This window comes from Mytilus edulis, chromosome 4, assembly GCF_963676685.1.
Source record: "Mytilus edulis chromosome 4, xbMytEdul2.2, whole genome shotgun sequence".
Classification (NCBI taxonomy): Eukaryota; Metazoa; Mollusca; class Bivalvia; order Mytilida; family Mytilidae; genus Mytilus; species Mytilus edulis.
Genome location: NC_092347.1, coordinates 69,462,480 through 69,486,858, shown reverse-complemented (window position 1 = coordinate 69,486,858; position 24,379 = coordinate 69,462,480). Strand labels below are relative to the sequence as shown.

Sequence of the window (24,379 nt, the reverse complement as noted above, 5' to 3'; positions counted from 1 at the left end):
CTCCTTGTGAGCAGCAACCCTCTATCAAGAAAATCATGACAGGAAATACAAGCACGGGAATGTTGTATCAATTGGGAGATATATACCACGTATGCAGGGGCTGCTGGGATGTTGCTACATAAAATGGAAAGTTCACAATTGGAAAGCTGAAATCATCTCTTTTGCAGTAAAGTTTTGTTTTCAACCGACCCTCATTGTCAATTTCTAGATGTAAGTCAAGATATGAGGCCGACTTCATTGTAGCTGTTGTATCCTTTATCTCTAGTTCGATGGGATAGATGCGTTCAACATACTCACCAAATTTTGAATTATTTCGTGACAGAACTTCATCTATATAGAGGAAAGTAAAGTTAAAGGATATTGCTAACTTCTTATCTTTCTTCCTAAGAAGTTCTTGTATGAGGTCAGCCTCATAATAATAAAGAAACAAGTTTATTTACAAAGAAGGATTTATCCCTCTCAAGACAAGATACTGGTATCTACGTTTGCCATTCTTTTTTTTTTATGAAACAAAGCAATACCAACTCTTTCAATTTGTCTTTTAGTTTGGAATGTGGAATACTTGTGTAAAGTGTAGAAAAGTCCAATGTTTTAATACTATTGCAGGATGAAAGAGAGTTAGATTGTATGTACTTTAAAAGATCTTTGAAATGTTTTAGAATCCACATCTGATTCACGCCACCTCTAGAATATACCGTTTCACAATAACTTTGAAGTCCGGCTTTGATTGCTGATAAAATAGATCTTAATAATTTAGAAAGAGGTTTCGTGGAGCACTTGGAAGACCCAGCAATATACCGTTGTTTGTAAGGACACTTATGTAATTTAAGTATCCAATACAGTGATGGAAGATCCAGTTCTTCATCTTTGGTTGAAATTCCAAAGGAACATAGAACAGACCTATGATTATCCAGGATTTCCTCTTTGGTAAGTGTCGTGATGGTATATGTTGAGTTTCCAAGTGAATTGTCAATACCTAATTCGTTTATCAAGCAGTTAATGTAATGAGTTTTACACACAGAAACGATGTTGTTTAGGGCTTTATCTGCGTGGACAATAACATGTGTCATTGAGGTTGGATAAGTGTTTTGCAACATTTGGGTCTTTTAAGATTGACGTAGCATGGGCATTGATATACCCATTCATTTTCTTAATTCTGATTTGTATTGACGACCTCAGTCTTGATCCATTCGGAAAGAGTGTCTAAGTCTTCTTTCTCGCGCTTAGCCCATTGCATGGCATAATCCTCCACTGAATCCATCAAAATTTTGAAGTTGTATTTCCATTTGATGGATTTAGGCTCACGAAATTTCGGACCTTTCAATAACACATTTCGCAGGGAAGTGTTATTGACAATGTTGAGGTCACCGGTAATAACGTGGCCAGCCGGATCATATGTGAATTGGGAACTAGCACAAGAGCAATCGGGGGTTTAGACTTGAAGTCGTCAATATTGAGATAATGCGAAACGTGTTTGTAATTGAAAATTTTAGTAGCAATAGGTTTGGAATAGGTATAAAAAATGATTGGTACAGACTGATCTTTGAAATAAGTAGGTATTTTCGAATTTTTGACGCCATCGAGACCTTTGTTGGCAAAGGAAAGATTAAGAAAATCTTTGCCAAAGCGGACTGGTTTGAAAAGTCTGTGACTTGCAATATCCGAAATTATAGCTGTAAGTTTGTATTGTTTTGAATGAGGGTTTGTAACACTGGTTTCCAAAAATAGAGAATGAAGTTTTGAAAGTGGTTATAAATAAAGTTTCGTGCGAATGTGATAAATACCTAACGGCTTTTGTATAAATGGCATCAAGTCATTAATAGAAACATCATGCAGAGTAGGTGATGTATAATGACGATGACGATGACTGCGTCGACGTCGGGGAGTAGAGTTGAAAATATTCATCACATTCACCGAGCTACACGAAGGACTAGATATAATACCTATACCATCAACTTTGTCATTGCAACCATATGGTGTGGCAGTTCCCAATTTCTAATCCAGTAGTCCTCTTTTTGTCTACGGAGAGGCGATGCAAGATAAGGATTTTAAGTGCTGTGGTATAGTTTTTCGATAATGCGAACTGTCATAGAAACGATGGAATGATCAGGCTGATTAAAATGCTGGTAAAGAATGTCGTTTGCATTGAGGTTAATGTCTAATCTATGATCGCACATACGTTTGTTTAGCCTTCCTTTTGTTTCACCGACGTATACCAATCCGCAAAGGTTACACTCGAATCCGTTGACGACATTTATTTATTTACAATTCAAATCATCGTAACTTCTGGTAAAATATGACTTCTCAGTTAAATTGCTAGTGAATTCAGCATCTGTTATTAAAAAAGTTTTGCAGCCTTTGGTCTCACATTTCAAAATGCGACAGTTATCAAAATCCAAAATGTCTTTAAAGAGAACTGAACATGGCTGTATATGTGTAATATTGCTATTGTCAAAGATTATGATCTGAATGAGTCACGTTTTAGATATTTGTCATGTCTGGTGATGAGGGGACACCTACCGCATTAAACAATACCGTGTCAATGGTGACGTTTGTTACGGACCTTTTTATACTGTTTGATCTTCGTAAATTCATGCAATTTTGCTACTGGGCAGGTGATGTCCTCGGGGACAAAAAATAGTACACAAAACACAACATAGAACACTTAAGACTAAGCAACACGAATCCCAAGAAACTCAGGGGGTGATCTTATGTGCTCCAGAAGGGTTAGCAGATCCTGCTTCAAATGTGGCACCCGTCGTGTGGTTTATGTGATAACACATCCCGGCAATAAGTCTAATTCGGTAGGCCACATTCGAAAAGAGGGGAAGGGATCGAAGTTACGACATTTGGAACATTTAAAGATTTTCCTCAAAGTAATTTTTGGAATAAACAGCGCTAGGTAGAATTTTTAAGGTATAACTTCTGCCATGTTACCTTCCTGACAACAGACAGTCGAGACAAGAAAATATTTCAAAATCTGAAATTTCATAGAAATAACTTTAAATCTTGAATATTACTATTGTTAGTAATAGCATTAAATTCCTCTGGTCATTTACTAATACATGTGTATGAATAACACTTATAGTTATCACAATTACGACGGACACTTCATCAGCTTATCATTCCAATGTCCATCATCATATAATAAACAAATTGGTTACAATAGGCTAAATACATCGTCAAGAATATCATTATCATGTACTATGACTTGTAACAAACTGTGCCATTAGTCGGAATATCATTAGTATGTACTATGACTTGTAACAAACTGTGCCATTAGTCGGAATATCATTATTATGTACTATGACTTGTAACAAACTGTGCCATTAGTCTATCTGTCCATGAATCACTTTCTTTTGCAACTCTGCGCTCCGATAGTAGCATTCTGCAAAAAAATATTAGAATACAACGTATATGTGTTATTTCATTTATAAGAAACGACAGACAATCTTCATTGCTCGTCATTTTAGTAATTATGCATGGCACTGTACACACATGGTCGTTTATGCTTTACAACTATTATAAACTGTGAAATTAGCACGTTAATTATAACGATTGAAAACATGAATCACGACATCTACAATTATTTAAGGAACATAGAAACATAAAAATATCAAACTCTTAAAAGGTACCAAATTAAGCATGCTGAGTCGGATTTTTTACATGCTTGTTCACAAAGTAAAAGTCTGTACACATAATTTTGACTTTTCATTTTGATTTTGATCTTCTTGTGTAAATACATCATTGCTTGAAGGAAAGTAGGACGAGCAAAACACGATTTTCAAGATTTTAGTTTGACCTGGCCAGAGATAAAAAAAAACAAAACAACAAAAACAACATGATCTCAGCATTCAACCACCAAACAATTATTTTATTAAGGTATCCATGGCTCCGGTTACTTTGAACTTACCTGCCTAATCTATTGTGTTCCTGTTTAGGAGACCTTAATGTGGAGTGGATCAATAATTGATAGCAAACATCTCTCTACAATATAAATATCTATGTTTGTAGTACAGTTCGTGTTATAGGTAATATTATAATAGTTATTACTACAAAGCATTCTGATTAGAAAACATATTTTCAAATATATTACTTTACCAATGAAGAATGCCTCATTTACACAGCTAGATAAAACAGAGAAAAGCTTGCAACACGTGTTAAGAGTCTACTTCAAGAGTTTATTATTGAATGAAGTATATATGTGATATCAAACTTTTGTTCACTTTACAAGTTATGATATATTAAACTAAGAAGATGTGGTATGGTCCGTTTTAACATGAGCCCTTATTGAAAGGAAACCGAATTGGTAGATTTTAAACAAATAAAACCTTTGTTTGTTTCTCGTATTTATAGTATATTATGCAAATTTCATTGACAATAGATACAAGAAGATGTGGTATGAGTGCCAATGAGACAACTCTTCATCAAAGTCACAATTTATAAAAGTAAACTATTGTAGGCAAAACTACGGTCTTCAACACGGAGATCTCGACTTGGCTCACACCGAAAACGCTGGAAACTTCTTATGAATTGTTTCCACATTTTTTTTATATTTGTTTGAAGTATTCTATGGACACCTCAAACTCTCTATTACTATTAAAGCCCTTGTTGGAAGAAGTTTGTCTTAAAATTTATATCAAATCATCCATCTGACCTAGTTAGGTAAATCAAGTGTATGTTGCGTTTTTATTTTATACAATATAGTCAAGTATTATTTGTTTTAATAATTAAGTACTACATCTTGATTTTACTAATTTAGGAACATTAATATGCACCATTCATTATTATAGCAACAATTGATGGTACTCAAAAGTATAGCTATGATTTGTGTAGAATGTACCCAAGACAACATGTTATGAACAATATATGCAATGTAGTATCAACCTGTGCATCACTTCCGCCAATCTTTATTATTTCATATCGTATAGGATACAATAATTCAACAGCTTTACTGTAATCGCCATCTTCAAAGGCTACGATACCCTCACACAAAGGTACTCCTACTTCTGATACAATCTTCTTACTGTCCCAGTCTTCTGAATCATTCCTGTATCAGAAAAAATTGTGGCAGTTTTACATATATTGCATAAACTTAACTTTTAGTAAACAACTTATACATATCTTAAGCCTCGGTCACACCTTACCGGATAGCACGAACGGACGTCTAACGGATGAAAATAAAAGTTGTCCGGTGACAAAATTGTTATCCGTTAGGAGTCCGATGATGTACTGACCGAATAAAACGGACGTGTAACGGATGCATAACGGACACTCACCGGATATGCAACGTACGAGAAACGGACACGTACCGGACAGAACGGATGTCGAACGTACATCCAACGGACGAGTACCGCATAAAACGGACACCTAACGGAAGCGTACCGAATAAAACGGATGAACAAGATATACGGAAAAATCAAAAGCGACAATAATAACACATGTAAATCGCTTAAATATTCAAAATATTTCTGTGTAACTGGTTTTGGTTTGTTCTTCAAAATTCCGCCAAAGGGCAGTGTCTGGCCTGAATAAGAACTGTTTGATTGTGAAGACGTGTCTATACTCTAAGATCGATTATGAATAATAAGAATTCATGAACCTTAAGAAATCTGACATACCAATAATTGGCATTTCTGACGCGAAATTTTCTGTTGGCATTTATCCGTTTCAGATCCGTTCATCATCTGTTTTATCCGTTAAACGTCCAGTAGAAGTCCGTTGGTGAATTTATCTTCCAGACCTCCAACGGATGTATAACGGACACGTAACGGATACAAAACGGAAACGAAACGGTCGAGTACCGTACAAAACGGACGCCTAACGGACGTTCAACGGACATTTTATCCGTTGGACGTCCGTTCAAAGTTTTGAACATGCTCAAAATTTCCCACCGGACAGAACGGACGTCGACGGGTAAAACGTACGCTTAACGGACATGCAATGGATATGGACGGACGTCTAACGGATAAGAACGGACGTCTAACGGACATGAACGGATTGAAAAAAAGTTATCCGTTAGGCGTCCGTTCGAGATATCCGGTAAGGTGTGACCGAGGCTTTATAAATGCTATACATTTCAACGGGTAGTCACTGCAAATATGTATTCTGTTTCAGTCAGATGCAGTGTTGTATTAAAAGGGCCATGGAAATAGGGAAAAAAGTTTAAAAAAAAACGGTAAAGTGATATGTACGTTTAAACGATATCTATGAATCACATTTTCTCATGAAATACAAGTTTGGAGCACGGTCTGCATATTGCAATGGTCCTTATTATTTTTATACATTAATGATAATGTTAGGAATATATCAGTTGTTATCAAATAGACCCTTTCTATTTATGTTGGTGTTCGTTTTTGTAGCAGGTCAGTGTTTCTGTTATTCCGTTGTATTCCTCTTATGGTTGATGTGTTTAACTCGGTTTTGGTTTGTGACCGGGATTTGTTTTCGCTTAGTCTATTTGACTATTGAACAGCGATATACTACTGTTGCCTTTATGTAATGCTTACTTTCCGTACTGTTTCAGAGACTCAAGGAGTGTGTATCTTTTACTTTTATCCTGATTATGACAACATGAAAGAAGGAGGTTTGCCTCTGTGAACATTTGTCCATGTCCATACATATAAACATCACAAGTTTCGTCTAATACTGACCAACGGTTACCAACATCTACACCTACAAGAAGTTAAAGAAGCTACCAGTTTCAGTTTAGTTTTTATAATAATTCGAACTATTCGTATCAAATGTGTTTCAGTTGGAATGAAATTCACGCCAATTGATGTTTAACAAGGAACAATCTATCAAACTTATAGTTATTAAAAGTCTAAATGAATACGAAATAATCTAACTTAAAAGATTGCATATTAAAAGGCTATTGTTTCATCAAAGCCATTGCCGTATTTAAATTTCAGTTCACCAGCAAATGAAAGAAAATGTTAGAATATGTACATACCTTCCAGTTTCAATCTATATAGTAATCCAGTCGCATCAGTCAGGTTGAAATCGCTTTTGGATTTTTTTGTTCGTGGCCCAATCTAAATATTTGAAAAAAAAACCAAATTCATCAGTTATAATTACTTAGTTGCAAATTGGACTATATTAGAGTATTGATTGTTAAAAATTAAACTTCAAACAATCGGGCGTTTGAAGCGCTTTTCCTTTATTTATCTTCACCAGGAACACTCAAACAGTTGAAAGCAAAAGAAGTATTAGGGTAAGAAACTCAAGTTTACATTCTCTAAAAGTATGACATTGAAGCAAATAATAGTAATCAAAGGTACCAGGCTGTTGATTTGATACACCAGACGCGCGTTTCGTCTTCATAAGACTCACCAGTGACGATCATATCAATTTAGTTAGAAAGCCTAACAAGTATAAAGTTAAAGAGCAATTGAGGACCCCAAATTCCATAGAGTTGTGCCAAATATGGTTGGTGTTATCTATGCCTGGGATAAGAAAATCCTTAGTATTCGAATAATTCATACTTTTGCAAACAGTAAATTTATAAAAATGATATTCATGTCATAACCGAAGTGCTGACTACTGGGCTGGTGATACCCTCGGAGACGAAACGTCCACCAGCAGTGGTATCTACCATAGCTCGTTTTAGATACCAGGATTGAAATTTTGTATTTGCGACAGACGCGCGTTTCCTCTACAAAATACGCTCGAATAAAAAAATTAAAATGGTCAAATAAAGTACGAAGTTGAAGAGCATTGAGGACCAAAAATTCCTATAAAATTTGTCAAATACAGCTAAAGTAATCTATTCCGGAGGTAGAAAACCTGCATTTAAAAATTCAAAGTGTTGTTCGGTGTGAGCCAAGGCTCCGTGTTGAAGGCCGTACTTTAACCTATAATGGTTTACTTTTTAAATTGTTATTTGTATGGAGAGTTGTCTCATTGGCACTCACACCACATCTTCCTATATCTATAAACAGTTAACTTATAAATATGACATTATAGTAAATTGACGTATTGTTTAAATACTATACGTATGATTTCATTTCATAAATGAATAATGTAATATATTGACTTACCTGAGTATCAAATATCCCTAGAGCTTCAGTGAAATCACCCTAATTATAAAGAAATATAAGTAATAACTATAATGGTTGTGTTTTGTAAACAAATGAAGATTTCCATACAATAACGAAAATTACATTAAAAACATTGAGGGTTTATTGTTTTCCCCTAGATCCTAAAAATACATAAAAATACATCGTAGCGTTCGATACTAAGCGTGGGGTCATTACCTTGCCTTTGCTGCGCTGTCGAGCAGTGAGCAAGGACCCCAGGCTAGTTGACTACTTCTAGTTCATTAAAAAAAACATCAAAGATTTCATTCAATATTTTATTGTTTTAATTGTGTACAAGACTATAGTGGAGTTCCAATCAAAATTGTTGGATGACCAAATCTATAATGATTTATGACTGCAAAACAGATCGCTAGTATCACAGCATGTCAGTCAAATAATTTGTGATCATGAAGTATAACTTTTTTGTAGTATTGATTTTGGTCGTTCGTCTTCATAACTAACAGGTTTAAGATTAAGGATCTAGAAAAACGAAAATTCTACAACTGTTGATTATGGATACAACCATTTTAAAAGTGATTAATTATGAATATAAACAGTATGAACAATACAGAACAAACTTCTGATCAACAATATAAATATTGTAATAATAAATATTTACCTTTTCTGCGTATGCTAAACTGAGATGCCAGTAGTTATGACATGCCATATAACATGCACGCTACAAATATACAAAAAATAATATTTGAGGTTTTAAAGGAGAAGGTTTTGTAGATATTTTCATTTATGGTTAAAAATATTGCTAGTATTTTTCTAATCCTGCCCTTACCTCTATCGAAAAAAAAAACACACACTTTTTCGCACTTTAAAACCGTTATACCTTTATACATTTTGTAATAAACTCTACATTTAGAACTATCTAAATTGTTGGGCAGCATTTATTTTACATACATATTATGATGGTAGTGTAAGCAATGAGAATTACACATCAATTACAACAGACTGTTCAAGAAGTCATATATTTCATTTTTAAATCTAAATCATATTAATTAATGTTGATATTTGAAAAAAAAATAATAAGCATATAAACAGTAATATTAGTCCGAAAAACATATCGGACCAACCAGCCATGTCCTATAAAACAAAGGTAAAATTCAACTAACAACAATTGTCTAGATAGCTGGACTTAAAACAGGCACAGACTGTTTTGGAGTTAAACTAGTTTTACGTGTATACAAAACTTCCCATTTGCCTTCTTAGATTAATTGTCGTAAAGTAAGCCCCACAGTGTAGCTTCCAATATGATAACCCACTAATCTTGAACATGGAAATCAAGACGTCACTTAATTTTTAGAGCTTCCATAGAAATCTGGCTAAGGTAGCCACAGCTGTTGCTGAATATGCGCAAGAGAAACCATCTGTCATCAGACAAAATACTCATCATTGAGTCTGGTGTTTAAATTTTACTTATATCGGAATAGGATTTGTGAGGAGTCATAATTAAGTAATCAAATCCTCAGAAGAAAGAGCCGTTTTAACTCAATCAGTCTGGTGAAGTTTTAATTCCACGAGGGTATCACCAGCTCAGTAGTCAGCACATCTGTGCTGACATGAATTATCATTGATTTGATCATATTTATAAATTAACTTTTAATTTTTTTTAAAGACTAAGGCTTTTCTACCTAAGGAATAGATTACCTTAGCTGTATTTAATAGGCAAAATTTTTGAAATTTTGGTCCTCAATTATGCTCTTCAACTCCGTACTTTATTTGGCCTATTCAACTATTTGGATTCGAGTGTCACTGATGTCTTTTGTAGACAAAATGTGCACCTGGCGTAAATACAAAATTTAATTCTGGTATCTTTGATGAGTTTATTATTATCAGTATATCACACCCGAGTTGAATGTACATACTAGTATATAGATATTTCTCATTGCTATAGTTTCGCTCAAGACATCACTATGAAAGCTAGGGCTACTATAGTTTTACGAGAAATAATATTAAGTTATTAACGTATTATTTTCATAGCACCAGATCCACATTTCAACAATAAATGCTTTTTAGTAATGTCCAAAGCCAAAATATTTGGAAATCCAAATCTAATTAAAAGTTGAAGAGCTGATAAAAAACCAACGAGGATCAAAAGTATAGTCAAATCCGGTCAAAGAATCAGAGAGATGCATTCCTTAATTTCAAATTTAACAACAGCAAAAAATTATAAAAAGATCTGTATTTTCATGCCATTACCACAGCATTGATTATATATAAATATTTATAAATTTTTTGATATAAATATTTTGATATGAGCGTCACTGATGAGTCTTGTGAAGACGAAACGCGCGCGTCTGGAGTACTAAATCATAATCCTGGTACCTTTGATAACTATTTACACCACTGGGTCGATGCCACTGCTGGTGGACGTTTCGTCCCCGAGGGTATCACCAGCCCAGTAGTCAACACTTCGGTGTTGACATGAATATCAATAATGTGGTCATTTTTATAAATTTCCTGTTTACAAAACTTTAATTTTTTCGAAAAACCAAGGATTTTCTTATCCCAGGCAAAGATTACCTTAGTCGTATTTGGCACAACTTTTTGGAATTTTGGATCCTCAATGCTCTTCAATTTTGTACTAGTTTGGCTTTATAAAATATATGAGCGTCACTGATGAGTCTTATGTAGACGAAACGCGCGTCTGGCGTACTAAATTATAATCCTGGTACCTTTGATAACTAAAGATTGATGATACCCTCAGGGATTATTAAACAGTCCAAAAGCAGAAATATCGACCCAGTGGCAGTTATAACTTTAAATATGACTCGAACCATACATATTATATCTTTTTTTTTAATAATAGCTTACACTCCAATCATCTTCTGTTGACAGTATGAACTCTATACCTTTCTCGTGTTGACCTTGCATCAGATAGACATGTGACAGTGCATGCGTGGCGTAAGTTTCTCGTCGTTCCATTTCTAGACACTAAAATATCCAATAAAATTTCGATTGGTGCATCAATTGTGCAATATAATTCAGTATGTTTATGTTTCCAACAACATAACTGGTAAGGTTTAATTTCATTATATCCTAATGTAACTTACATCGTATTCAATACCGGTGTATTCAATATACTTTAAGATGTATAATCTGGTTTTCAATCATATTCGATAAATGAAGTACCAAAACTGATTTATGTGTTTATCTTTATCAGACGACTTCAAAACGTTCATACCAACTCGTAAATAAAACAGTTGAAAAAAATAAAGCTGGACCCAAACAAAAGTATCTTTATATTTCAATATCTCTTTTGACTGAAAAGCGGAATATACAAGATTGTTTTACCTGCTTTGCTGTTTTCTCGGCAAGATCATAGAAGTTGTTTTCTTCCAAACAAAATGCCTGCCAGCTCAGAATTATGCTACAATACAAACACAAGGAAAATAAATGTAGAAAATGATTAGGCCATTTACTTACTTTCAACTGATTGAATGTACGCTTCAATGTGTATATTTTAAATAATTTAACTCTTTTTAGTATTCGCCTATATTTAGATTTTTTTGTTCATACTTTTCGATGTGCTTGGTTACGACAATTAAGTTTATCATTTTACAGACGAATAAACGAAATAAAAGACATAATGCCCTATACTGGTATTAATGTTATTCATTCTCCCTGTCCAATTTAGAATCTGTAATAATATTATATTAAAGTATTCTAAGATATTATAAGTTTATTGTTGAAAACTGACCCCATTTATCCTTTACGGTTAAACTGTATATACTCCAGATATTGGTCAGTTAAAAATTTCACAATACTATCAACGTTTTAGTTCGATCAAGCGGTGTGTTCAACACGAGAAAATAAAGTAGATTCGAAGGACAGTGTAACATCGAATATGGTGACTTAAAATAAAACTGTTTTACCTATAACCAGGTGTGTCTTTTTTGTAACTTGGAAGTACTCTTGTAGTTATGTCCTTGTTTTCTTTAGGCATCCCTAGGTTAAGCAACGAAAGGAAAGCTTGTCTAGATGCCAGGAGATCCGTTGGATAGTCAACCAAAATATCCTCCCACAGTTTAACAGCAGCGTAACGTTTTCTTATGAACAAATATAAAACCGTGTTTAATAACATGCATCATTCAAAAGCGCCCGTGAAAAACTGTACCAATTCCAAATGATCATTTCAACAATAAATGTCTCTTCAATGATTCTGGAGTAAAACATAATTGAAAATCCAAAATTTAATACAAACATCAATGAACTGATAAAATCCCCAAAAAGGATCGAAGGTGTAAGGAATCAGAACTATATGTGAAGGAGATTCATTCCTTAATTTAAAATGATTTCCAAAATTTTATTAAAGGCAAACAATCCGTTGTCCGTACTTTTAAACCAGAACCGAAGTATATGATACTGCTGAGTTGTCTGGTGATACCATCTTAGCTGATAGTCTAGCAGCAGAGGTAGCAACCAAGTGGTAGTAATAATGCTATAACGGTAATTATTTCGCTGCAACAGATTCGCATTTCAACAAAATCATTGTCTCTACATTAACTCGACGTCAAAATAATTGAAAATCCAAACCTAATATAAAAGGAAGAATATTACAGAAAACATAAATACATTTCAAATACTGTAAATATTCCTTGTTGGAAAATAAAACAGAAAGATCAAGAAAGAAACACTCGGAGCGTCAGCCACTGTTTTGATGGGGTTCGTGTTGCACAGTATTTAGTTTTCCATGTGAAGTGATGGAGATGTGTTTATCTTTTCGATGTGTTTCGTTTATGTCATAATTGTGAATAATTAAGTTATGAGGTCTCTTTTCAAATTATGCGCCACAGGCACTCGTCTCAGAAAAAAAATTCTGAGACGAGTGCCTGTGTTATGCGCGTTGATGTCTTTTGCCTCTTTTTTTCTTCGATTGTGCTAGGCAAAGTTTTTTTTCCATTCAAACAATGAAACAAGACAGTATTCAATGTACGAAAAACATGTGTGGATATCACAGAATTACAGATCAATTGACTAATAACACATCTATTTAGCCAGTACATAAAATACAAACTGATAGAGTCTACATCGACGAAATGAAAAGTTTTAATCGTGGGTTGATGGATGCTTAACTTCATGCGGCAACTAAATCGATGTGTATTTTGAACAAGAAAAATGCAACAATGTGATATTTAAAACTATGACAATCTTGACTTATACTGGGAAAAAACTAAAGGTTTTAGATCTTTGTCAACGTTAACAAAGTATGGATACATGAGAGGAGTATTCACATACATACAAAAAATGTATGCGCTGTATTACAATTTGAACACTGCATTTTAAAAGCTGGTCTATAGACAATGACTAATTCATGTTTGGGAATCACAACAGCAAAACCAATGAAATGCGACGGTTCATTAGTTTACAATATATAGAATATCCATTTTAAGTAATCTTGATGGTTACAGTTTTGCTAAAATAAAAAGAAAAAGAATATGAAAAAAATGTACACAACAGGCTATTAATTGCATAGACCCGAAGCACTTTTCTAGACTTGCCTTCATCTGAAACGCACAAAGCTGAATATTTGAACAACAAGGATGTATAAGAACCGAAACAGTTGAAGAACTATATGTTTAAAAAGGACCTTAAAAATGGCCAAATCCATTTAAGGTTAGCTTCAGTTTTAAAGTTTTAAGTTTCTTTATAAATTCAAAATAAAGGGATAGTTTAAGAAAGGTAATCTATAGTACCAACTACTAAGCTGATGATATCCCCTGGGACTGATAGTCCACATGCAGAGGGATCGACAAAGGGCTGTAAAAAAGGAAACTGACACATTATTTTAACTTTTGTTTACTTACCCTTGAGCACACATATTTAAAGCATTAACGTGCTTTCTCTCTCTGTCTGTTATTTGTGATTCCTGTACTAATGCATTGAGTGCGTCCATTTTTGTTTTCAGGTCTGTATTCAGGTGTAAAGGTTTCTCTGGTCCTCCCAAACAAAGACTGTTTGCAAACACATGGCCCATTACTAATATCAAAAGTAATAAATGTACTATCTTTAACCAATTTAATTCTTATTTATAAGTTTATTATTATTAATTATATTTTTTTGTGTTTTATAGTTTCTCTTCTTTAGTCATCAGAATCTGTTGCTATGCATGCGGACTTCAAAAGTGCATCATTTAACAATTGGACTTGAATCATATTTATCCCCTATCAGTGTCTTTCGAAATTTAAAAATATCCAATTTATGATTAATACATTTGATAAACCATACGATATCAAGTCGCCGATTTGATACCATATCATGGTCTGCAACCTTTGCTTTTTTCCTCCTTTTGCCTCTCCGTGTTCTTTATTAACTTAAGAATTGAATGCTCCTTTTTGTTACTTCATTGGGGTGTAAAAGCGTTGACCGAAGTACATTTTGTATGAAGCGCTTCCGCTTCTTCTAAAAATGTGCGCACGGTCAACGCTTTTACAACCCTATGAAGTTACAAAAAGAAGCATTCAATACTTATAATTACATTATTTAGCTAGGATCATGAAAACACGAATTTTATCATTTTTTTTTATTTAATTCACTTGTGCACTTTATTGTGGGACTTCGTGCTATCACGAATGATAAGTTTTATTGTGTAATGCAATTGCTTAAGGAATAACAGGTGATGTGCAGTTAGTCAATCAGAATATCGTATCATAATGAAACATACAACTTATGTAATTATTCTGCTATAATGACGCATAAAACGTGAAGGCAGTATACTTGTCACTATACCATTCAGCTTACCAAATTTTGGATCTGCCCCTATCATTTTCTTCGTACACTCTTCTAGGCCTCCCACGGATGGTTCATCGTACATACCACTTGCCTGAGGATAATTTTAAACATTGTGACGATAACAAACGTTCTTCAAATTAAAACAGGAGCAGAAATATTAATGTCGTTGATTATATACAAGATCATCAACTTGAGATGGAATCACGTTTTTGTATGCCCCTTTAAATATTTGTTAACTGTTTGTTTGAAATAGAATGAAATTCAAAACAGTGTGGCTGTAGCCATTGATCGACACATCAAATGCATCCATTGACTGGGACAATTTAGGTGAACGTTTGTATGTAACGACCACTGCTCAATATGTACATTTTAAAGACACTTAAACTATGGGGCCACCAAAGGTTCTCAACCCCTTAATAAAGTAATTCGAAAAATAAATCAGAAATAACACGATGTTTTGATTTATATCAATTATATAAATCAAAACATAAAGGTTATTCCTGATTATTTTTTCGAATTATTTTATAATTAAAGGCGTTAAGAAACCTTTGGTAACCCCACAGTTTAAATGTCTATCGTAGGTACGTCGTGAACAGTGGTCGTTACAGACAAACGTTCACGTAAATTGTCCCAGTCAATGGATGGATTTAATGTGTCAATCAATGGCCACAGCCACACTGTTTTGAATTTCATTCTATCACCAAAGAAACTACGTATAAAATTTAGAATGCTATTTCTAAACTGTAATACACACAAAAACGACCACGTTTTGATTCTTAATTTTGAGGTACTAAATTAAAAAAGAAACAATTATACGCAATATTATCTTGTTATTTTACAAATAAACGAAATGGGGAATGTGTCAAAGCGACATCAACCCGGCCATAGAGCAGACAACAGCCGAAGGCCACCAATGGGTCTTCAATGTAGCGAGAAACTCCCGCACCCGGATGCGTCCTTCAGCTGGTCCCTTAAAAGTATGTATACTAGTTCAGTGATAATGGACGTCATACTAAACTCCGAATTATACACAAGAAACTAAAATTAAAAATAATACAAGACTAACAAAGGCCAGAGGCTCCTGACTTGGGACAGGCGGAAAATTGCGGCGGGGTTAACTGTGACATGTTTATGAGATCTAGTAGTATACCGCTGTTCGAAATTCATAACTGATCGATAGAGAAAAAACAAATCCGAGTTACAAACTAAAACAGAGAGAAACACATCAAATATAAGAGGAGATCAACGACACAACAGAAACACTAAAATGCAACACACAGAAACGAACTATAAGATAACAACTGCCATTCTCCTGACTTGGTACGGGACATTTAAGAAAAAGGTTGGTTTGAACCTGGTTTTTCGGCTAGCCAAACCTCGCGCTTTAATGGCAATGTTAAATATAACACTAAAATAACAATATTACATGACAGGACTACAGTACAAATAAATGCAAGAACATTCAGCACAGAGAAATACACAAATAAACATTACAATAAGACATATTGTCGTCCACGTTCTTTATCATTGAACCGATGACAAACAAAAGTAAAATATAACAATATTAAATAAACAGTATTATACCAAGTGTATAATGATTCTAGTTAATACAGTAAGCAAGGGTTTTTGGTTATCAATATATATGTTACAGGGAATTTGTAAAATCAGGGATTTTGTACAATCACTGGACTAATCAGTGATTGTGTAAAATCACTAACAGTTTCAGTGGTTTTGTAAAATCCCTGAAATTGTTAGGGATTTTACAAAATCACTGAAAATAGAGCTAGGGATTTTGTAAAATCCCTGATTACAATAAAGTATAACATGCTATTAGAAATGTGTTTTTCTTAATAGAAAGATAGACCAATTGAATGATCACTAATGATTTAGAAATATATTTATTTAATAAACACTATGAGCTAGAACTTGTGTATAATGATAATGACTAAAAGGCATATAAACGGGTATTTAGACCACTCTGAATTTGCTTATTTTTGCAAGACAAGTTTGGGTGACATCCCTTCCACTATAAGCTATTGATATGTGAATTTTCTTAACTTTGCTGTACATGACTTCAAGACATACATAATATTTTTAAAATATCTTCATCAGATGAATATCGTTTTTAACAAATTTTTCAAATCTCCACATTGAAGAACTTCATACCTTCATTTATCAACAATATATTTACTTTATTTGGATTAAAAGAGTTGAGAAATTTTAGAAACTTATTCAAAGTTATACCACTTTGTGATAGAATACATGTGTCTGATAAATGACCAAAGTAGGTAAAACTTTGTGTTTTTTTTGCTTGGATAGATTAACCTATTCATAAACATGCAAGTACAAAACAAAGTATTATTACCAATATTTTCTGTTGTCTTTTTTTATTATTATTTTGTGAATATAAATGTTATTTTGTATGCAGCAAATTAATAATACAACACTTATTTGCTTTTTATTTATCAATTTTCATGCAGCAATAAGATGCTCTTGATCTGATATGCATGTAATATTTGCCACTGGATGACATACCCCAACCCACTCAATTTCTTATACCTAACACATGTGTTTTTCTTCTCTAATGACAGCAATCAACCTAATGTTCAGTTTTATATTTGATTTAAAAAAATTGATATAATTGGTTTTATTTTCTACAGTAATTATACAGAGAAACTATAATAAACAGTAACTTTCTTTCAAACACGGTAGTGATAAGAGCTTGTTTTGTCTTCTTTCTGTGGCTCATTGACAAAATATTCCAAAATGTTTATCATATTTTCCCTTGTTCCATATGTTGCACTTTAATTTTACCTCAATTATTTGAAGTAACTTATGTGTGTGTATGTTTGCTCTTGATTTCAAGACATTTGTGCCTGAGCCATTGTTCTACAGTATGTCAGTTGTTTTGTGCATAAAAACAGCTCACTTAATATTTAAATAAAGACTAGATTAACCTCAAACTTATTGAGTATTACTGTTGTAGTCTTTTTTATCAGAAATTCTTAATAAAAATGAATGAATGTATTTTGCAAATTCCCTGAATTTAATCAGTGAATCTGTAAAAAAGATCTTAATTATTTCAGGGATTTTGTAAAATCACTATTCAAAATCAGGGATTTTATAAAATCACTAATCAGTTCAGTGATTTTACAAATTCCCTGAAATTTCAGTGATTTTACAAAATCACTGATTTCACAAATTCCCTGTAACATATATATATATAAAATCAATTTTTCTTATATGTTTTACATTCAAATTGATCTTATCTTATCTGTACAAAAAATAAAAAATAAATAAAAAAGAACAATGTTCTTTTTATGTCCTGAAGGAACTTCATACCTGGGTGACGGAGGCATCGTATAGTTTGCATGCTTCATTGCTGGTTGTTGACAAAGGAAGTCCAGCGTCAATCCAAGCCTATAAAATAATAATTTCTATTGAAACGTTCATTTTGATTGGTAAATGCTACAAATTTTAAGACATCTATTCAACATTTGATGGTATGAAATTGTGCACACTTGCCAGTGTGTGCTCTGGTATTTTTTTTTCTTTCAACAGAGCTGCATAAGAATGGAGATAACAGTACATGTATATCATTATTGATTTGATACCAAAAACTGTGTATGTACCAAGTTCACTCAATTTCAACTAATAAATCTCCAATTGAGTCCAGTAACTTATCGTATGCAAAACTATCCTATCTCCTTTTTGTATCCATCAAACAATAAAACACATTTTGTATATAACGCAAAATAGTGCTTCATACAAAAGATGTGCGTACCATCAACGATTTTAAAATCATATAAAATTACAAAAAGAAGCATTCAGTTCTAGAAATTCGATTTAAAGCTAAAACCGTGAAATTACAAGTGGAACGCCGTAAACATTGTCTTATCCTCTGATGATACTTGTTGATACTTTGACATTAAATGATAATACCTTGCCATTATATGATGATACTTTGTCATTGTATGATGATACTTTGTCATTTTGTTGATACTTTATCATTGTGTTTATATTTTGTCCTTGTATGATGATACTTTTTCATTACATGATGATACTTTATATAGATTTAGGAAGATGTGGTGTGAGTGCCAAGGAGACAACTGTCCATCCAAGTCACAATTTATTAAAGTAAACTATTATAGGTCAAGTTATGGTCTTCAACACGGAGCCTTAGATCACATCGAACAGCAAGCTATAAAGGCCCCCCAAAAATTACTAGTGTAAAACCATTAAAACGGGAAAACCAACGGTCTAATTTATATAAAAAAAAGAGAAACACTGAAGAACCACATAAACAAACGACAATTACTGAACATCAGATTCCTACTAAGTACATGTGCAAGCAAATGCAGCGGGATTAAACGTTTTAATAGTACCAAACCTTCACCTATCTGAAACAATAGTGTAACATCACAACATGGAAATACTGTCATCATATGATAATACTTTGTCATTACCCGGTATATGATGGTAATTTGTCATTGTATGATAATACTTTGTTATTGTGTTGATACTTTGTTATTGTGTTGATACTTTGTCATTGTATTGATACTTTGTCATTATATGATGATACTTTGTCATTGTATTGATACTTTGTCATTGTATGATGATACTTTGTCATTACATGATGAATCTTTGTCATTGTGTTGATACTTTGTCATTGTGATGATACTTTGTCATTACATGATGAATCTTTGTCATTGTGTTGTTACTTTGTCAATGTGATGATACTTTGTCATTACATGATGAATCTTTGTCATTGTGTTGATACGTTGTCATTATATGATCATGATGATGAAGCTTTGTCATTGTAAGCTGATAGTTAGTAATTATATACTGATAGCTAGTCATTATATGATAGTTCTTTATGTAATAGTAAATTTTATTTATATGATTGATTTTAAATATAAAGTGGATTGGGAAACAAGTTATTACAACTTATATAAATCCCTTTCCACTTTGCAGGTGCGAGTGCTGCCTTGTAGCGGCATTAGCCTGCTCTTTTTCTAAATCTACAAGGGTGTCTTTCTATGCAAGAGATATGGCTCTCTCTTTACACGGGTCAGCTTGTTATCGTCCCCTTCCGACGGACTATCATTGTTTCTCAAGGCCATACTCGCAAATGATGTCAAGGGCAATCCGAAAATTCAGTCTCTGAAATTTTCTCCCAATACGGAGATTGAAGCAGGAACCTTTATATGATTTATGACCTCCATTTAACAGCTAATGTCCGGAAAACAATGATGGCAGATATGACATGTGTTATAATGTGTTTATTCATGGAAATATGAATATGCAGAATGTATTACAGAAACTCAATTTTCAGTATGCCTATAAACATTTTGAAAGGAAAAATTAATTTACGGCCGACATTTTCTGTATGTTGTCGACGTATGAACTTGAATACATCAGCAATTCATTATGAAACTCAGAATCGAGTGCTTGAAGTATGGAACATTTAAACGAAACAGAATATAGGTTTACATGCAGTGATCACCCTTCTATGTCTCACATACCAAAAATCAATATTGCAGAACTTTAAAATTGAAAACGGTTTTAGACTTCGACATTAATTACAATAAAATTAAGAGGGGAAATGAGAAATGTTTCAAAGGGACAAGAACTCGACCAAGGGGCAGAAAACAGCCGAAGGCCACAATAGGTCTTCAACACAGAGAGAAACTCACGCACCCGGAGGTTCAAAACTGTTAAAGATATCGGACAGTTTGGTCTATCTAAGAATGGCGCAGTTTGCATTGAGCAAACGAACTTTTTCACAAATAATCAGTGATTGATTCAAAAGTGTCTGTTTGGTTTGTTTTCCCAATTAGGGGTGATTTAGAGCTTGGCATATTGCAGTCATTGTATTATGTGTATGTGTTTTATATGTGTTGTTAGCATGATGACACATTGACGTTATAATTTAGTCCACATCAGTCTCTTTTTTAACAACATTGCGATCATGGGGTGATGTGGTATATGGTTGTCAAGCAGACAACTAATCACTAAAGATTAAAGGACAAGGGTTCAGCACTTTTCCTTAGTAATTATTTTCCCTGTGAATAAATTTATAAGGATATATGATATGTTGCCAATGTGGAAAATATCCAAAGACTTTCGGATATGTACTATTAATAAAGCAAATACTCTGAATACTTGTATCAAAAAGACACGTTACTAAAAAATAAGTTCGAAGCCAAAACTTGCTATCTTCTGAAACTAAAATATCATTCAGACCACCTATATAAACATGTTACAGTCGATTCCATTGAGTGTGTAGGCAAACGTAATATCTTTGGTTAGCTTGCTTGCTAGCTGAACCGTGAAGTCATTGTTATGTTAGGTAAACTACCCTCCTTAAAGAGTAGACTAGTCCGACAGATAACCATTTTATCTGTCTGTAAGACTACACTAAGCAAGCTAACCAAAGATATTACCTTTACCTGCACACTCAACGGAATCGGCTGTAAACGGATTTAGTATTAGGAGTCAAAACGAAGCAGTTTGAGGAAAGCATGAACGTTGCTTGCAAGTGCAATTTGAAAATATAAGTATTGCAAAATAAGACAATGAGATGAACAATCAATCAATCAAAGAAAACAAAATGTTAGCTTAATAATTTGCCAAATGGTTTATGTTGATAACTATAGATAACAAGAATTCATATACTTGTATATATATACGTTTAACATTAATATGTATCGATAAATAAAACCGATGTTTAAAGATACGGATATGAAAATGCTAATTATAACTCTTGAGTGTATTCAATAAATTAACAATACATAGATCTTATCTTGATCTTTAGCAATGTTTAGTGTGTGTGTGTATGGCCGTATAGTGTGCACATTATCATGCATTTTACTTCCTGTTTATGACAGTTGCTCGATGCATGGTGAACTTTGAGATGAGTGGAACGGTTTAAAAGAAGTGATTTTTAAGCATAACAATAAGGTTTTTTTCAAAATAATAAGTATAAATAGCTTTACCTTGCAATCTCTCCAATTTGTTCTCATGTCGCTTTTATCTGTTTATGTAAACAAATCAAGCTTTAATAAAGATGGGCGTCAAGTTGGTTACCTATTCCCTATTCCCTATTCGTTGCCTATTCGTTACCTATTCCCTGTTCCCTATTCGTTACCTATTCGTTACCTATTCCCTATTCCCTATTCGTTGCCTATTCGTTACCTATTCCCTATTCCCTATTCGTTACCTATTCGTTACCTATTCCCTATTCCCTATTCGTTACCTATTCGTTACTTATTTGATTTTTGATATCCTTCCCCCTTTTTAATTATGGCATGGAATAGTTTAATATGGCTGCCGTTACCATGGAAACGGCACAATTGTGAAAAAAATGAGTTTTTGGTTTTTGGTGAACTGTTTGGATATGATTCAACTCAGAATCATCATATTTTAAAACAATGTATGTGCCCACTATATACAGGTGTTGGATGATTTTGGCGATCATTGGAACTACTATGTTGCCATGGAAACTACACCAAAATTTTCAAAATTCTAAAAATGCTCAAAACTTCATGAAACTTCACAGTAATGATGAGCAACATTGGAGTTGGAATTTCCAAAATAGGTCTTGTTACCATGGAAACAATGCAAAAAGGTCAAAAATTTCAAAAATAAGAATTTTCCGCAAACTGGATGAAACTTTACAGGAATGGTAACTGGCATAGGCAGAGTTGGATTTTGAAGTTAGAATTTTCAAAATGGCCGCCGTAACCATGGAAACTGCAAAAATATCAAAAATTCAAAATGTTCAAACTTAATGAAACTTTGCAAAAATGTTACTAGACATCTGTAGATGCTCTCTTTGACTTTGGAATTGTCAAAATGGCTGCCGCTCACCTGGTAATAGGGGGAAGGGGTGCCTTCCGTTATTGCTAGCAATTACAAATCTAGTTGTTAATAGTCTTACATATGGTAATAGTTCTGAATTGGTTGAGGTAAAATGATCTTTTTATGACTTATTTATATGTGTTTGTGCTCAACCGATCCTTTTACTTCATGTTCGATACGCATTTGTTCCTTACTTGTTTTTTTATACGTTCTACCTTTTAACTGCTTTATGTCCGTATGTTTGAAGATGGATCTTGGTTCGACGGGATGAAATCACCGTGTTAGCGCTTGCTAAAAAACGAAGATGTGGTATGATTGCCAATGAGACAACACTCCACATTAGACCAAAATGACACAGAAATTATCAACTATAGTTCACTGTACGGCCTTCAACAATGAGCATAGCCCAAACCGTGTAGTCACCTATAAAAGGCCCAGACATGACAACCTCATACAATTCAAACAACAAAACTAACGGCCGTATTTCATATACAAAAAAATAAACGGAAATATGTAACACAAAAACAAACGATAACTACTTAATTTCAGGCTCTTGTCTAGGGACAGGCACATACTTACATAATGTGGTAGAGTTAAACATGTAAGCAGGGTGTACATCGTTTCGGAGCATGCTATTACCTTGTTTAATTCGTTCCATCACTCGCTTATAATTCGCTTATAATACGTGTATCTTACGTTGCACCTTTTAAAACTTGATTTTCAATTGTTTTGTTGTCTCTGGTGGAAGATTTGGGCTCTTAGAGGTGATATAACTCTATAAGTGCATTTGTATCCGTTCCAGCGGTCGGATAATACCCTGTTAAATATTCGTTACTAATTCGCTTTTAAAAAGTTTGTTGTACGTTGCACCTTTTGGAAAAGGATTTCCAATTGTGTTCATATCTCTGGTGGTAATAATGTGTTCTTATAGATGAAATACCCCTATAAGCGCATATGTACTCGTTCCAGCGATCGGTTAATACCCTGTTACCTATTCGTTACCTATTCGTTACCTATTCACTTATAGTACGTTTGTTGTACGTTGCACCTTTTAGAAAAGGATTTTCAATTAAATTCATATCTCTGGTGGTAACAATGTGTTCTTAGAGATGAAATGACCCCATTAGAGCGCATGTACCCGTTCCAGCGCTCGGTAAATAACCTGTTACCTATTCGTTACTTATTCGCTTTTAATCCGCGGGGTATACGGTGCACCTTTAAATAAATCGTGTTTTAATTGTGTTCATGTCTGGTGGTAACAATGTGTTCTTAGAGATGAAATGACCCCATTAGAGCGCATGTACCCGTTTCAGCGCTCGGTAAATAACCTGTTACCTATTCGTTACTTATTCGCTTTTAATGCGCGGGGTATACGGTGCACATTTAAATAAATCGTTTTTTAATTGTGTTCAGGTCTCTGGTGGTAAGAATGTGTTCTTAGAGATGAAATTACCCTATTAGCGCGCATGTACCCGTTCCAGCGCTCGGTTAATACCCTGTTACCTATTCGTTACCTATTCGTTACCTATTCGCTTATAATACATTTTTTTATACGTTGCACCTGTTAGAAAAGGATTTTCAATTATGTCCAGGTCTCAGACGGTAACAATGTGTTCTTAGAGATGAAATGACCCCATTAGAGCGCATGTACCCGTTCCAGCGCTCGGTAAATAACCTGTTACCTATTCGTTACCTAT

General features: G+C 33.8%; 2 protein-coding genes across 4 annotated transcripts in view; one reads left to right on the top strand and one right to left on the bottom strand.

Annotated features, from left to right (window-relative positions):
* Positions 1-2,986: 2,986 nt before the first annotated feature.
* On the bottom strand, positions 2,987-21,888 carry LOC139520359 (tetratricopeptide repeat protein 38-like). Of its 2 annotated transcripts, none has more exons than XM_071312931.1 (14): positions 21,818-21,888; positions 18,162-18,239; positions 14,829-14,910; positions 13,895-14,066; positions 11,963-12,136; positions 11,382-11,457; positions 10,902-11,021; positions 8,698-8,757; positions 8,040-8,078; positions 6,953-7,034; positions 6,510-6,675; positions 4,888-5,050; positions 3,914-3,987; positions 2,987-3,388 (listed from the first exon to the last, which is right to left on the bottom strand). In XM_071312931.1, exons 1-14 carry the CDS (start codon positions 21,842-21,844, stop codon positions 3,298-3,300), a joined length of 1,404 nt encoding a protein of 467 aa, XP_071169032.1. In that variant the 5' UTR covers positions 21,845-21,888; the 3' UTR covers positions 2,987-3,297. The 2 variants fall into 2 exon arrangements, with proteins under 2 accessions (XP_071169032.1, XP_071169031.1); XM_071312930.1 differs by lacking the exon at positions 21,818-21,888 and adding an exon at positions 21,614-21,703.
* The window catches only part of LOC139520360 (probable E3 ubiquitin-protein ligase DTX3), a 33,476-nt gene continuing 30,758 nt past the window's right edge, over positions 21,662-24,379 (top strand). Inside the window, exon 1 of one of the 2 annotated variants that reach the window (XM_071312934.1) lies at positions 21,662-21,782. The gene's annotated coding sequence lies outside the window, so the exon portion shown is untranslated. The remainder of the gene's footprint in view (positions 21,783-24,379) is intronic. The other variant, XM_071312936.1, reaches the window with a different exon arrangement.

Bases quoted from the DNA above. Each gene is read 5' to 3' on its own strand.
- LOC139520359 (XM_071312930.1), bottom strand. From the start codon at position 21,688: ATGCATGATAATGTGCACACTATACGGCCATACACACACACACTAAAC. The intron at 18,240-21,613 runs GTATTGTTAATT...ATTATTTTATAG, and splicing joins AAGATCAAGATAAGATCTAT to GCTTGGATTGACGCTGGACT. The intron at 3,988-4,887 runs GTTGATACTACA...TTTATATTGTAG, and splicing joins TTGGCGGAAGTGATGCACAG to AGAGATGTTTGCTATCAATT.